The 15,510-nt window shown below is 38.0% G+C and overlaps 7 protein-coding genes and 1 pseudogene across 8 annotated transcripts; 3 read left to right on the top strand and 5 right to left on the bottom strand.

Annotated features, from left to right (window-relative positions):
- Positions 1-290: 290 nt before the first annotated feature.
- On the bottom strand, positions 291-2,015 carry GCK72_009531 (uncharacterized protein; the record flags this gene model as incomplete). The annotated part of the gene is made up of 6 exons (XM_053727419.1): positions 291-680; positions 729-812; positions 862-968; positions 1,030-1,168; positions 1,443-1,908; positions 1,954-2,015. 6 exons carry the CDS (start codon positions 2,013-2,015, stop codon positions 291-293), a joined length of 1,248 nt encoding a protein of 415 aa, XP_053586996.1.
- A 562-nt stretch (positions 2,016-2,577) lies between these two features.
- Positions 2,578-4,524, bottom strand: GCK72_009530 (uncharacterized protein; the record flags this gene model as incomplete). Its single annotated transcript, XM_003112801.2, has 9 exons — positions 2,578-2,721; positions 2,766-2,849; positions 2,896-3,002; positions 3,051-3,134; positions 3,181-3,279; positions 3,324-3,581; positions 3,670-4,137; positions 4,185-4,297; positions 4,454-4,524. The coding sequence occupies 9 exons, from the start codon at positions 4,522-4,524 to the stop codon at positions 2,578-2,580; spliced, it is 1,428 nt and encodes a 475-aa protein (XP_003112849.2).
- A 609-nt stretch (positions 4,525-5,133) lies between these two features.
- On the bottom strand, positions 5,134-6,124 carry GCK72_009529 (uncharacterized protein; the record flags this gene model as incomplete). Its single annotated transcript, XM_003113093.2, has 5 exons — positions 5,134-5,175; positions 5,229-5,369; positions 5,415-5,623; positions 5,666-6,058; positions 6,109-6,124. 5 exons carry the CDS (start codon positions 6,122-6,124, stop codon positions 5,134-5,136), a joined length of 801 nt encoding a protein of 266 aa, XP_003113141.2.
- Positions 6,125-6,863: 739 nt separating this feature from the next.
- GCK72_009528 (uncharacterized protein) lies at positions 6,864-10,081 on the bottom strand (the record flags this gene model as incomplete). The annotated part of the gene is made up of 10 exons (XM_053727418.1): positions 6,864-7,292; positions 7,340-7,552; positions 7,600-7,744; positions 7,986-8,174; positions 8,221-8,321; positions 8,370-8,466; positions 8,509-8,588; positions 8,636-8,702; positions 9,569-9,797; positions 10,036-10,081. 10 exons carry the CDS (start codon positions 10,079-10,081, stop codon positions 6,864-6,866), a joined length of 1,596 nt encoding a protein of 531 aa, XP_053586995.1.
- Positions 9,601-10,083, top strand: GCK72_009527 (uncharacterized protein; the record flags this gene model as incomplete). The annotated part of the gene is made up of 3 exons (XM_003113290.2): positions 9,601-9,642; positions 9,688-9,840; positions 10,045-10,083. The coding sequence occupies 3 exons, from the start codon at positions 9,601-9,603 to the stop codon at positions 10,081-10,083; spliced, it is 234 nt and encodes a 77-aa protein (XP_003113338.1).
- A 960-nt stretch (positions 10,084-11,043) lies between these two features.
- Positions 11,044-12,442, top strand: GCK72_009526 (annotated as a pseudogene). The gene is made up of 5 exons: positions 11,044-11,097; positions 11,282-11,415; positions 11,861-11,973; positions 12,022-12,195; positions 12,240-12,442. Coding segments are annotated over exons 1-5 (678 nt in total).
- A 210-nt stretch (positions 12,443-12,652) lies between these two features.
- GCK72_009525 (uncharacterized protein) lies at positions 12,653-13,609 on the bottom strand (the record flags this gene model as incomplete). The annotated part of the gene is made up of 5 exons (XM_003113217.2): positions 12,653-12,844; positions 13,129-13,199; positions 13,252-13,412; positions 13,457-13,517; positions 13,561-13,609. 5 exons carry the CDS (start codon positions 13,607-13,609, stop codon positions 12,653-12,655), a joined length of 534 nt encoding a protein of 177 aa, XP_003113265.2.
- Positions 13,610-14,856: 1,247 nt separating this feature from the next.
- GCK72_009524 (uncharacterized protein) lies at positions 14,857-15,407 on the top strand (the record flags this gene model as incomplete). Its single annotated transcript, XM_053727417.1, has 2 exons — positions 14,857-15,192; positions 15,300-15,407. The coding sequence occupies 2 exons, from the start codon at positions 14,857-14,859 to the stop codon at positions 15,405-15,407; spliced, it is 444 nt and encodes a 147-aa protein (XP_053586994.1).
- Positions 15,408-15,510: the final 103 nt, after the last annotated feature.

Below are 15,510 nucleotides of genomic sequence, written 5' to 3'. Positions count from 1 at the left end.
TTTTCATCAAAAATGTGACCATTTTTGACTATTTTTCAGAATTTCTTCTAATTCTGACTGATAGTCGAAAATTTGACATTTATTTTCGCGAAAAAATTCAAAAAATTGATTTTCGCGCCAATTTGCCCGGGCCCTGATTTCGCTGACAAGGACCGGGCCTTGACAACTATGAAACCGGTCAAAAATTGCACTACTTTGCACTGAAATATGTAAATTCGAGAAATAAATATATTCAACGGCCTGTAACTTGCTAGAGAATGCTTGTACAAAAAAATGGCCAACTGCAAAAATCAAGTTCTCTTCTTGATCTGTATAGTCCATACGAAATTTTCTTCGTGGGTCAGGAATACTGAGACATATTCTCCAAGTTGGTCATTTTGAACTGAAAACAACTCAAATTTATAAACTATTGACTGGAACTGTATATTTAAACAATCTTGATAAAATGAGTATCTAGATTGCGCACATTTTTGTCTTGCGTGAAAAGGAATATCCGGATCAGCCGACTGGAACGATTCCGGGTTTGTGTGTTTCGGTCCTGACTGTTTTCTGGGATAATGCTTATTGAAGCGTTCCCGAATATCTGCTTCTTTTTCTTCTTTTTTGGCTTGCTCAATCTCATTTTTGACCGTCATATAATCTCCTTCGAATGTGAAACGGAACGCGTTCTTGGAACAGCTCTGCAATTCAAATGTGCCAGTGAATTTTCAGAAAAAGTTATAACCTACTTTTTTTATATGAGCGGTGGACAAGACATGGGATAAAAAGTTGGCTGACATTTTCAGTTCGCAGTCGCATACTTTGCAACGTTCCTGAAAAATTCAAAGTTATGAAACTGGAATGTAATGCATATGAACAAACTGGTAAATCCCATTCCTTGATATTTGAATGGAGACGGTCTCGCTCTTTTTTACTGAGATTGTTATAATCAAGTTGGATTAGTTTAGTGAGCTCGATTATGACGACGTCTGAATCCCAATGAATATTAGATTTTACATGATACTTTACCTCTCAATTTTTCATGTTTACTGTTTTTGTCTTTATGATAAAACGGGATATTCTTATTCCGGAATGAAATGTTTTTTTCCTGTTTCGCGAAGTTTTCCTTTTTCGATTCGGAGTTGTTGTCTGACCTCCCTTCTTTCCTCGTGAAATTCGGTGGAGGCTCCTAAATGGAAATTATATAATCTGACTTTCATAAAGATAATCTCACTGGCCCGTAGAAAATTGATTCTAATCCTTTTCCTGATTTAGATTTCCTTTCAGTTTGGTTAGAAGAAGGAGATAAAGAATGAGACGTTCTTCTTTTTCTTCTTTTTCTCCCTTCTCTTTCTGATGGAGATGAAGAATGCGATCGTGTTCTCCGTCTTCTGCTTTCTTTTTCAGAAGAAGGATACTTCTGTATCAGTAAAACTCAGACAAAAACTCTTTTTAGTACTCACCAGATCTGACTTCAAATCATGATTCGAGATTGACAATCGTTTCTCGTTTTCATTTGGAACCCATGAATACTCTTCAGAATCTTCTCGTTTTATAAGTTTTTCGGTTTGATGCTGGCTTATTTTTCCGGTTCCTGCTTGTGATTCAACTTTGTCGAGTTCTTTAAGATTGGAAGAAGATTTAACATGAAAAGGTTGAAAACGAACTGGGCTCTTTGCCCGGGATGAAAGCACAGTGCGTCCAAAAGAGTACACTGGAGAGTTTTCAGAGCGTGTATCCAACACTGTTTGAATTTTCACGGGGATAGGTGCTTCTTCTCCGAAAGTTGCTTTCAACTCTCCGACTGTTGTATCAATCGTGATGAGCTTGCCGATTCGCTGGCCATTATCAGTTATTCGGAAGCAGTGTTTATCAGAAAAGTGCCCTTTTTGAACCCACCCGAGAACAACAGTTGCAGCAAAAGGTCCTCTGGAAGTGTTATTTGAATCTTAATCAAAACGATTGAAAACTCACTGATTTTTACCAGCGTCGTCTATGTAATATATCGTGAGCTCATCGTCGTCTATCTCCTCCATGCTGTATTAAATATCGGAACATGTATATTGGAAAGAGTATCTTCATCAAGAAACGACTACGATTATACCCTAGCGATAAGAAAAGTGAGAAAGAATGCAGTTAACAGCGCAATGTGTATTCGTTCAGAAATAAATTATGCGATTATTTACGAAAAAATATCGACTAGCACAGTTCAAAAAAACTCGGAGAAGCTTCTATAGAAGCTTCTAGCTACCAGATCTAATAGTGATACTTTTTTTAACTTCGAAGAAAATGTTCAAACACTGGTTCAAAATATCGAAAATCAATTATTTCAATCTAGTGAGAAACAAAAATATTCGCGAAGCAGCTTTCTCATAAATGTAGTGACAAACCCAAGTTGAACCGGCGCGCGCGGCGTATTGAAATTTGAAACCCCGCAGCGTATCTCGCGCCTTCTCAAATATGATAGTCAGAAACAGAGAGACGCAGAAATCAATTTGTCCCCTGCCTTTGTTTTTCGCATGATATTAGAAGAAAGATGTTTAACATTTAGATTGAATCACAGAAGAATGGTAAAACTAATTGAGAAAGGTCACATCGTTAGTCAACTGTTATAATGTCCACTGAACTTGAATAAGAAAGATTTCTGGCCTGGAGACGTGATGCTCGTTTACTCAGAGCTGCACGTGCTAATATACGGACCAATGTCGCCACAAGTCCCTCTTGATACAGAACATTGTTAATCTGGAATAGTTTGTTTAATGACATAATTGATAGATTGCTGATACCTTTTCGCTGTGTTGTGGAGTTCCAATGTGACTGCAGGCTTCGTAAAAAGATTCAAATCGAGTGTTGCAGAATGTACATGTGTTCTGCGTATTAATTTTTAGTATATTTTTCTCCTACTGATTATATTACATGTTTTTTCATGAGCCGTTGATATCGACGTTGGAACGTAGCTTGGTCCACGTCTACTATCAGAGCTTCGACGACTTGAGAAAGAAACTTCCCGGTTACTTTCCGTTCTGAAATTTGATCACAGTCAAGTATTGTAGACCTAACCAAAAACTTACTAGATTTGGAAGTGCTTGAAGAGTAGAAAGTGGCTACAGTAACATTAAGTACCGCTTCAATCACCTTCTCAATTTGTGCCAAGTCTGAAAAATTGAACCTCTAACTCTCACACTTTCTGCCTAGACGTACTTGGATTTCTCACGAATCCCTTGGTTCGATTGATGAAGCCGGTTATTGACTCAGATTCATTCAAGTTCATTTCGGGATTGAATCCAGGAAGAATAAGAGCTATAAAATATGTACTGCTAGCTGCTACTCAAATAAGGACGAACCACTAGACGGTGCTTGTTTAATAACATTATTCACTCGATCGATCCAAAAGTCGACGTCGTTTTCAGTGAACAAAGAGTTGCTTATTTTGCTGAGATGTTGTATATTTATCACATGCTTGAACATGTCTGGTCCAGTCAGATCTATTCTACATAATTGACAGGCCGCGGTCTCTGTAGTATACGGTGGGAAATGCATGAGCTGTTTTGGAACAGTTATGATAAATTGATAAAGAGAAAACACTTTCGCCCGAGCATTTTCTGTAAAGTGAGATTTTTTATGGTTTTTGTTCATAACAAAAACCCAACATGCATTTCAAAGTTTTAAGGAAAGTTACATTTTTCTTACCCAGCTTTATGATCGGAAACCGAGAATCTGGCAGACGCATGAAAGGATGTGATGGATATATATCCGGATTATAATTCTTGATATTATCAGTCGAGGAAAAATATTTTCCTGCGTAGGGCTCTCGAATTACAGAAGAGAGAGTAGTCGGCGATAACGTTGCCGTTAGAGATAAATCCACTTTACTGACAGCAGAAACTTTTTTAGATAGCGCTTCAACGAGTGGACTTTGTTGAATGATGTTGCTCGACTTTTGACATTCGTCATTCGTCGGAATTTTCTCCTCAAACACAGTAGAGTTTTCTTCCGAATTATGAGGACTAATTGCGGGAGAACTTTGAAGAAAACAGGAAGACTCTATAGACATCGAATCCGGACTTTCCGATTTCAATTCGACAAGATGTTTGTTTTCTTCCTGGACAGAAGGGTCGGTTTCGAGGAACGGAGTTTTCGAAACTCTCCGGAGATTATCTGAAAACAAACATCGAAGCTAGCATTGATTTTAACTCGATTAGTACCTAATATAAACTTTTCGGTTTTTCCAGAAGCGGAGATTCGAAATATAATCAGTTCGTCATCCAAGTGTTCGTTCGCATCCCACTCTGTCATTTTGCTTCCTTCAAACGGACCACTGTAAATTATATTGTAACATTAATGGATCTATTCACGAACAATAACTTGTGCGATTTAATAAATTTTGTTTGACACTAAGTTTCCTTAAAAATTTATTAAATAGCACAAGTCAGTTGTTCGTGAATAGGTCCGAGACTTCGTGAGAAGAACTTACTATTTATTTCCTTCTAAATCAATATAACTGTATCTGTATAAATTTTCAGAACGGCGACATTCAGAAGACATTTTCAAGAGTTGAAGTGGAAAATAGGATAATAGATTGAATGTTTTTATTTAAATCCACAAATCCACTGTGGGCGGTACGCAGACACAGAGACACGTTGATGTATCGTCTGCATACAGTACTCCGAAAAACTAAAATGGCTAGGTGGCTTCAGAAGCAGCCATTATCAAGATATTTACGGAATTAAAGAGCTATATTGTCCAGAATGAAACACATGAATCTTTTTTATCGCTCGCAACATGAATAATTGTCTTCTTGTATCATTAAATTGTCTGTAAATGATGATTCATGATCAACTTCCACTTCTTTTCATTCTTTACCCAAGTACAAAATTGTAGAATCTGGAGATTTTGATTTTAATATACACCAGGAAATAATATTATTGGTTGGAAACATGAGTTACTCAGTTGCATTAAAAAACTAATATGAAGAGAAGGAATGTTGGTAGATTTTCAAAACAAAATCTCAGTTATTTCAGGAAGCAACGTTGAAAAGGGAGGACCAGAAGGAATTACATACAAATGCTTTACATCACAGAAAAGTTATACAAAAATTTAATTGGTGAGTGGATGAAGACACTTTTCTTCTAGGTTTTACATGAGACGGTGGAATTATACATTTGGCTGTTGAACATCTTCCCGATAGAAAGTAGGCTGAAGAAAATTAGGTTTAAACTGTTTTCATTAGGACGTTTGCAAAAACGTACTCGGCTTTCGTTACTTGATCGTCCGCTATTATTCGCCTCATCTTCACTCTCAGATGAAGAATCTTCATGATGCAAACGATTTCCAGTCTTCGCTTCTGATCCTTCTTGTCCCGGCGTAGTAGTACTCAAGCTGTCGAAGCACTAAAATTTGTGAGATTAGAAATAAGACATATGTGGAAACCATACATGATCACAGACTCGAACCGGCTTTTTATTGACGTTATCAATGCGGAAAGATTTGGAAGAGCACGATCCACATACGACACGTCCACAGCTTCGACAATGATGTCTTCTTTGAACCAAATTAAATTGTGTCTTCCCACAGACCATACATTTCGTTGCTTCTCCGTCTGGAATCCACACCGCAGCATGCGCAGTAGCTGCTTGTTTGTTTCCTGAAAATCATTGAATCAAAAAATCTACAGAAACTTATTTACCTCTCTCAAGAAGATCAGAAACACATCTCTCAACGTGCAACATCCATTCTCGTTTTTCCGTTTCAGTGGCAGCATAAACAGCAAATGATTTCGCAGGTGTTTTAATGATCCATCCATACTTTTGAGCTCCATCATCTTCAAGATCTTCTACTTGTACGCCTTCCAAGCGTAGGATTCTTTGCTTGTTATATCGTTTTTTCGAAATCACAATATTTCCATAAACTAGAATGTCGTTGAAGAGGAAAAATTGACGTTGTTTTGGTTTCTTCCGACACATTTTTACAAGCACACCTTCACCAACAAGAACACGTCCAAACTGGGCTAGTGGTTCACCCATTTTGCCGAAGCATTGCTCTACATTAGCCATTCTCCGAGCGTTGACTTCACTATTCACTGAAATTAGTAAAGTATCAAATTACAAATTTATCATGGACTAGAATTACCGAGTCGATCGACCATTTTCTGCTGCTGTGATCACGAAGAGATTTGTAGAACTTGCGAAATGTTCAGCTTTGAGATTCTTCAAATTGATATAAAAAATAGTAAGCTTTGAGAAACAGTTTGAAAAGAGAACGAATTAGAGAGAAATATGGACCGAGAGAAGGAATCAAATGGAAAGCGATGAGTCATAGACGTGTAAACAATCGAATACACCACTGAACCGGTGGGCCGACGAAAAAGTGTAAAAGAATCTTTTTGAAGAGAAAATGTGTTGAAATAAATAGAAAGACCGATAAGAACAACGGTGTGGTCTTAACGAAACTGCCGAGTTCTATCAATTAACATTACATTATGTAGAATTAGAATTTTTCTAACTACTTAGGAACCAATCTTATGTTTTCACTTTATAACCAGTCAGTAAATTGAGATCAATTCTCGAAACTAATCTTGAAATTACACCTAAAGCAAACGCTTTTGTAGAGTATATGCAAAATGGACACTACGGTATTGAATGGGGACAGTGAAGCGATCAAGAGACACAGAGGTGATACAAAAAAGACAAATAATTGATGATCGAAACAGGACTGGGCATATGGAACCATTCACAACTAAAGCCAAGGAAAAAATCGATAGAAGTGTTTATAGTTGAAATTGAAGAATGTTAAATAACGGAAACACTAGCTTTTCAACTAGTACAACAACAATAAAAACCATAACAAATAAAAAACAATTATTTCACAAAAAAAGTAACAAGTTATCATGTTTTCTTCGACCTATTCCCCTTCTTTTTCTTTTTTACTTTCTCAGACTTTGACTCAAACGATGAAACGGATTCGGTTAACTGAAGGGAAATTTTCTCTGCTTTCTCTTTAGCACAAGATTTTTGAACTTCGACCTCTGGTTCTGGCTCCAAAAAGTGTTCTCGAGCTTTCTTCAAGTTTTCCATAAGCTTCCGAAATGTTCCTTTGGATTCTACTTCTTCGGCGTCTGCAATAAACGGCTGAATCCCAACAGCGAACGATTCAAGCGGAGCAACGGGAGGCAAATTTCGAAGACCATAAGTCGGAGTTCCAATAATGTGGAAAGCTGATTCGCCAACTTTCACATTCGATCGTGTTGGCGTTTTCGCCCCTTCTTGTCCTTCAGATGAAGGAAGACATTCATTCAATACAATGACGATACCTTCCTGTAAAAAAGGTTGTTCCAGTAAAATACTAACCCACATTTTCATACCTCTCCTGGTGTATTAAATTTTGATTCCTCTTTTCTTTTATGTTCATTATCTATTATTATGATATCATCATCTTCGTCAGCAAATTTTTTATGTCTCGAAATCGCCTTCGATTTTTTCTTGTCCGCCTTTCGTTGTTTTTTGAATATTTCTGTCAATTCTTCTTGATACCCAGAGCAAAAGACTTCTGATGATGGTACTTTGAATGTCTCGCGCTGAAATTTTTTTTTAAACTTATAGATTTCTCAACAATGTCAGTTACATCTTTAAGATTCGATTTGTTCTCGTTAAATCCAGGATACCAGATTATTTTTGACTTGTCTAATTCAGGTGGCTTCTCTTTTTTCTCCTCATCCTTTTTCGACTCTGAGGTGAAGAATTGCAACGTATCTGATGTCTTTATTGCTCTGAACAAATCTGTTTAATTTCAGGCAATGTATTTTTGCGATGAGGACTATTTGAGAATTAGAGTTTTCTACAATTTTTCAAGGTTTTGATGAAATGCTGAATATAAATCGAGTGTTTGACTGATTTAAAAAACATTGTTTACATTTTTCGGACCCGGACCTGCAAAAATTTTTTGTCGGACCGGCCCGCCGCGGGTCGAAGGATATATGCATATTCTCATTTAAATTTTTTAAAACTAACTTTCTCAGCCACCCAGGTGGATAGCCTTTGATGAAGCCAAGTCTTCTCATCCGATAAATATGTTCTGGAATATCATCATTTCGTAGTCCAAGAGCATTTCGAAGTTTCTCGCTCATTTCACCGGGTTTAAAGTCGTTTTGTTTCTGCTTTGAAAGCCCGACATTGTCATAAACTGGTTGTCTGCGTCGTCTGGAAATAGTTTACATCTTTGAGATAGCCTCGTTCTTTATCATACGTCGCATCTCCTGATTCTCTCTTCTTCTTTGAGATTCTCCGGAAGTCTTTCGGGCGAGGGCAATCTCTCAACTGATGTTCACCGTCACAGTTGAAACACGACTGAAATTTGTTTTATAAAAAAAGATGTCTGAAGAATATTGTTCTTACTTTTCTGAAGCGAGGCGTGTCGTGTTTCTCATTTTTTTGAATCAGAGCGGAACCGAGAAGCGTGTTCTCCAGACTTTTTCTCCATTGGCTAATTTTTCTGAAGTTAGATACTTTTCAGTATAGAAGAAGTTAAACTTACTCTGTGCCGTTCTGGCTTTTCTCTACATCTTTAACAGCTAACTTTCTTTGAGGCGTGATTGTACGGTCGATGACAAACTCCTAAAAGGCAAATAATTCTATAAGGAATATTGACACAAGAAATCCACCTCAAACTCCGTCTCTGTGCCTTTCATAGTTTCGCTTTTTTCGATGAGACCAGACGATGTTCTTTTCCTGAAAAAAATCTTTCAGATGATAATGCTGTGAACCACGCACCTTTTACTGCTTGTTTGTTCATTTTGCCTCTTCCTTTTTAGCGAATTTGTTTTAATAACATCTATTATCTCACAATCAGACATTATATGAAAAAATTATTGATTATTGATCCAGAAGAATGATAATTGCGAAATTGTACAATACAAAAAACTCCTTTTTTTTCTAGGTACGGTAAACGTGTCCGCAATCACCAAGTACGCAACGCATCTGTGTGAACTTTCGCCATGCATTGTTTACTTGTAGCGGCGCTTTAAATTTTACCGCTGAGCAATTCGTACGTTGTCGGATCCGACGTCAGAGTCATTCATCCGTTTTGGCGTTTGCCTCATTTTGTTGAAACCCTGACTTTATATACACCAGGTGAAACACCCAGAATTTTTAGTGTTTTTGCCTTTGCGAGCGTCGTTGAAGGCTTTTTCCTCGGCCTAAAATTCTAAATTATTTCCTCCAATTATACTATCGGAATAAAAAAGTACCGACGTATTTAAATGACCCGTCGCGACTTGTATAAGCAATGCCGATGTTCCTATGTTCTACATATGACTAGAAAGTGCTGCGAAGCCCGAGAACACGTGACACAGAGAAAGCAGACGAGCAGAGACCACATCATCTGAGTTGTCTCTCGGTTTTAGGTGGCATTGCATTCTTCGATTACGAAATAATTTATCAAATTGTTTCAGTAAATTTGTTGTCAGACTGCATATCTACTTGCTAGTCATTTCCATTATCTATTATTGTTAGTATGTCCCGTCACTTACTCTACTCCTCTATGTAATTCTTATCAACTCTGTCTTATTTGAACCCCAACTTCAAACTTTTATTACCTATTATAGAACAAACTTTCGTCAAATCGAAAATGTGTCAAGTTCTTCTCGCCATCCTCGCGTTGTTCCTTCCAGTAAGTTGCCAATAGTAAAAATCTTTCGATCATGCATCTTTCCAGCCGATCGCTGTACTTCTCGATCAAGGATGTACTTGTGATCTTCTCATCAATATTCTTCTCACATGCCTTGGAATCATCCCGGGAATCATTCATGCTTGGTATATCATCCTCTGCAAGGAGAAGACTGTTGTTCAGAACATATACGTCCAAACTGTGAGTTACTGAGAAAACATGTTAGGAGAGGTGAACGTGAGAGTGACTTTGTTATTACAGAACAGCAGATACCCGTAAAATTCATCGCCATTGGTAACATTTAAATTTATCTCGGGTTGGCTATACATACTGTCTAGTACATTCCATTGTCTCCTCTGTTCAAGAGCAAAGAAATTCAGTTGCCATCATTGTTACCTTTTTCAGAGCAATCATGGAACAGCTCCACCAGCATACTCGGCATAAACTCGGATTCCACTCTTCCTCTCTCTCTTCAACGATATTCATTAATGTATTTTCCATGATTTTCTTTGTCACTTTAATTCACCCACTGCAATTCGACACGTAGTCACAGGTCCTTGATCAAAAATTTATATCACTTGCCGAAGTTCACATTTTTAAGGCCTTAATAATCTTTATCATTCCGTCGTTTTAAAAATGAATCATTCCTCGAAGACGTCCTTTTTTAAATTTTAAACACCTCGGTCCGTGGTTCCGATCGATTCTCCTCTTTACTGTTTTGTTTGTCCCATCTCTCTATTTCTGCCGTCAATGCCGCCGCGCCAATATATCAATTGAAAACAAGGCAAAAAGAAAAAGGAAGGGACAACCTCCAAATGTGCTACTCTGCGTCTATGTTTTTTGCTTGATCAATCAAATGGTCTCTGCTCGTCTAACCATCACGTGTCTCTTGCGCCAGCACAAAATGTATAAATACAAATAGCGAAGAGACTGTAGCTACCTTTCGCTATTCTATAAGTTTGTAATTATCGTTTCATTTAAATCTTACCCTTTATAAGTTAAGTTTATCCAGGATACAGTTTCATCGGATATTGAAGAACTGTTGTTATTGTTCACTGATTCTTCTATATTTGCGCGTGATTTCAGTATTTATTTCGTCAGAGTGGAACATAAAAATCTTTTGATCTGGTAATTTTGATCTATGTTTGTGCCGCTGGCGGCAATAGGTTTCACAACCGGAACATTATCAACGAAACATTAATTTTGTCAAAAAGTGTCATTCATTCAGTTCAGTGTTTTAGTTTCGTGCCATCACTGTTCTTGTCTTTTATTTCAATCAGCCTCCTGCCTATCTACACCCATTTTCGATTGATAATATTTGTGTTTGTTCTTTCCTCTATAGTTTCTGTGGTCACGATCATCGCATGTAGAATATCGATTGTTTTCTTTTCAGAAAACTACTCGATGTCGTCGAACGCCGAAGCTATGGCTACCGATTTTGAGCAAACCGGAGGGCCGGTAAGCAATTTGTAAATATTAAAGGAAAATGTTCTTTTTGATACGAGATCCCAGCTTATACGAGAACTCTTCTAGAGCTTACTAAACCATACCTACCACGGACCGGCCCGTGAAATGACAAGTATGCACTAAACCAACTCACCAAACGAAGTCCTGAATTTCTGTCCACATATCGAAATTACAGGATCTCTCTTCTGGAACCGGGAAGCGCACCAAGTCCGAGAGAGCTGAACACAAGCATTCTTCTCAACCAGGAGGTGATACACGCAAGGTCGTCCAAACCGCCAGCAACGGAGAGGCCAAGAGAAAAGAGAAGTGGTGAGTAGGCGTAACATCTTCCGCAGTGTTCATCGTGGTGTTTGCGGACCAATCATTCAATTCTCTATTTCAGATTCACTCAACTCAGCATCAGAGCCTCCCACACCTTCGACCGACTGCCAATTGAACCGTTCCACAACTCCACATTTTTCCTTTTCTCAATCTACCCTTTTTTGTGTAAATTTCAATTTTTGTAAAGTACACTCAACGCTCGGTTGTTTAGCAATCATGTTTTGTATTTTGTTGTAAAATGAAACCCGGCTTTGCCAACCAACTATCGAGTGATGCCCTCTTTCCCATTACTTCCTCTTTTACTAAAATAAAGTTTGTTTCAAAAAGATATCTCCATGTTCCACTTACTTTGATGAATTAAAACCGTAGATGTCGTGAAATTGTTACTTGGAAGTCGGACGATTTTGGGAACTTCATAAATTCTTCTTTTCAGAAATATGTCTAGGCCCGGCGGATATATAGGATACGAGTTTGGCGATGACGATGTGTATGTACAACATATTATTGAAGAGAAGAAGGCGGGTGCGGAGCAATCAAAAATGCTAGGTAAGATTATTGATTCAAAGAAAATAACGGGGTAATTACGATTTTTAGAACATCAAAACAAAATGCTGGAATGTACAGAGACTATGCCAGTAGGTGAAGAGCCGGTCCCTATGAAGTCGCTCGATTTCGAGCAGGCCTTTCGAAACACGACATTATCGGAGGGATATCAATCACCATATAAGAACATTCCGTTTCTCAAAGAGGACGTAGCGACAGTTAATAGTTAGTATCTGTATCCATATACATATTCAGCAGTTTTATTTTAGCTATGAGTCACTGTCCACCTGACGACATTGCAAAACTCATCCGAAACATCCAAAATTCCGTCTACACACTCGGACTCGACGAAGCTCGACAATGTCGACGTGGTAAACTTCTCGAGGTCTTGAAGCCAGTGAAGGAACCCACATCATTAATTCTGCGATCTACTTCCCCGGCAATGGTTTCTTCTCCAGGAGAAAATCATTGATGTGTTAAAGGAATCTCAGTTAAGATCTCATCATTTATTCGCAATAATAAAATATTTATACTCACAGGAATTTATCGAAGTTCAATTGAAATGATAAATTTGTTTTTCATATCACAGAATCTCAAAATGAGAATCAAACTTGGCAATATTTTAAGGCAATTCAAATATGAGAACATGAACGTTTACAGGGAATTCTTACATTCACTATTTTCAAATATTATTCGCAATCCACTCGAGAGCCTCGGGAAGTCCTTCCCCTTTTACAGCACAGCATCCATTTATTTGCCATTTTCTATTTCGTAATATCTGAAGATCCAGCTGCAAGGAAACTTCCGCTGGATTCAATGATCCTGACAGATCCTGCTTGTTAGCGAGAACGAGAATATGAGATCGTGCCAGGTCCTGTAATCATTCTTATATATAAAAGGCAAGTGGGCGTTGTCTGAGGCACTGTCCGCAGCGGTTTTGGAAAGAGAAGAGAAACTGAGCCAGCGGGCAAAACCGAACTGACGTGCTTTGGACAACGACCACCGCTTTAGACCACTCGGCCATGGCCATGCATGCGGGCACATTCGAAAGTCAATACCCACGTGAATGAAGAGAGACCAGGCGGCTCAACCGCCGAAGGCGGGGGAGACAGGCTGGTTTAAAAATATTACATTATGCATGGGCAATATTTTTAGTACCTCATGTTGAAGCATGTTGTGTAGTTGTTCTTTCATGATTGGTAATCGTGTCGTGTCTGAACTGTCGATCACTGAAATAAATGCATTTTTCATGGCAAGGTATTCTAGGAAGCTTTCACTTACCCACAATAACCACATCAGTTTGAACGTAATATGTGCTCCAAGACTTCCGGAGACTCTCCTGTCCTCCGATATCCCAAATCACAAAATCCAAATTCCGATACGTCAATTCTTCAACATTACTTCCGATCGTTGGTTTAGTTTCAACTTGATCTTTCGTCATACTGATAAAATAAATTTCCATGTGAGAGCAATAGACAAACCTTACTAATTATATAGAATGGTAGTTTTACCAGCATTATCGAGACCGACTACAATGATTTTGTACTCTGGAAAATGTTGGTTTGGGAGAAATACAAGCTTTTAACCTACTTTTTCCGACCCACCAGCTTTGAAACAATTTTGCCATAATTAGACCCATGCTGTATAAAAGTTTCTGTATACAAGAGCTTATTAGGTTCATTTGAGAAAGTATCTGTGTCGAAGTTCACGATTTTTGCAGATACATTCGATTGATTTTGAGACTTTATTATTTTTTTGTTTTGTTTTTTCTCAGGACGTATTTTTACAACAGGACTTCAGGTGATCACAACACAAGAAAAAAAGGAAAAAATAATAACATAAGGAGAGAAACACAATATGGAGATATTGAGAAAATCAGAGATAACGGTGATTATTCAAAACAACCTGGAAAAACAACTCAAATCCTATCAGAGGGAAGACAATCCCGGTGAGAAGTGAGGGAGAGAAGAGATAATGGCTAACTCGTTACTAATTACATTAGGTCTGCCGGAAGTAAAACAATTAAAGATAGGAATAGTTGTAAAGTGAACGGGGATGAGAAAAGAGTAAAATTCGTGGTGGCATTTAGCTAAGAGAAGTGATGGATATCTAGTTAACACGATACTGGACAGGAGAACGAAAACTTACCGTACTTTGCTATTGGTCTCAAGAAGTTTAAAATGAGAAATGATTATGATAAACAGCTAATGATTGAGTGTGAACTCCATTATGCAGACAAAACAGGGTACATGGAGAAATTGATATCAGAACAAGAAGTAATGTTACAACAACGTCCACAGTGCCAGAAATCAACGATGGAGGATAATATTGGTGCCGATTAGTTCTCGGAATGATTTATCCAAGCATCTGAAGAGAAATTAGGATGCATAGATCAGTTTTGTAGATATAACTTCATATCTGATGTGAAACTAGGCCACTAAATAGATTACGCTAAAAGGTGTGTGAGTTATTTTCGTACTTGTCATTTGATAGGCCGGCGCGGTCGATCCGGGTGATAATTGTTTTTATGACCCCAAAAATAATTTTCAAGTACTTTTATCACTAAATTCACTGTAGAGCTACTTAAAGTCGGTAAAAAAATCGATTCACTCGGGGCGGACCGGTGAAAAAATGGAAATCGACTCGCCTCGTGACAAGTATGGTTATTTTGAATTAATTATTTTTCAGAAAAAATAAAGTTATTTCCAAAAATTTTAGATTTATTGAAATCACTCACCTTTTTAACGTAGAATAGTCAACGATGATCTGAGTATCACCATTTCGTGAGACCATTTCAATTTTTTCCGGTGATCCACAATCAAGTTTGTTGAGACATTGGATAATATGTGCCAAATCTAACCATGGCTTGCCTTGGTCTGTGACTTGATGGAATACATAATCTCGGAACAGTTTCAGCATGAACCTGTCGCCGGTCTCGGACCATCCGTCGTCAACGCCATTTCTGGAAAAGCGACAAAGGAGATAGTATCTATGTCGAAACACTATTCTTACTCGACTCTCTCCAAGACTGTGTTCATTTTTGACAGCAGACGAAATAATCGTCCGTTCTCCATCTCTCGACTCAGTTCGCCTTCGAGAACATCGCTTTTAGCTTGCATATTTTCCATTACTGTGAAGAAACGGCCACCAATCATAGGCATAATTTCGTTAATTGTCCTACGTGATCCGTTGTTATGCAGAAATCTGAAACAGGATAAAAATGTAAGAAATATTATAGTAACTCTAAATACCCTATCACGTTTCTCAAATCAATCGAAAAGTTGTCTTCGATAATCTTTTTTGAGTTCTGGTACAAATCTTTTCTCCAGGCATTTGCACGTCCAGTAGCCAAAGCAACAACCACGTTGCCGAACATGTTCAAATCTTCGTTTTGTTGCTGTTGGATGGGAGTTGAATCAGGATCTAATACATCTTGAATTCCACAGAATGAGATCATGATCTTGTTTCCATATACGATAATTTTATTCAAATCAAGCGCTCGACAAGCAAGACCACTGGCATGAATTGCTCGTAGTGCTG

Source organism: Caenorhabditis remanei, chromosome III (assembly GCF_010183535.1).
Source record: "Caenorhabditis remanei strain PX506 chromosome III, whole genome shotgun sequence".
Lineage (NCBI taxonomy): Eukaryota > Metazoa > Nematoda > Chromadorea > Rhabditida > Rhabditidae > Caenorhabditis > Caenorhabditis remanei.
The sequence above is the reverse complement of the archived record's forward strand: the minus strand, read 5'-3'. Positions and strand labels throughout refer to the sequence as shown.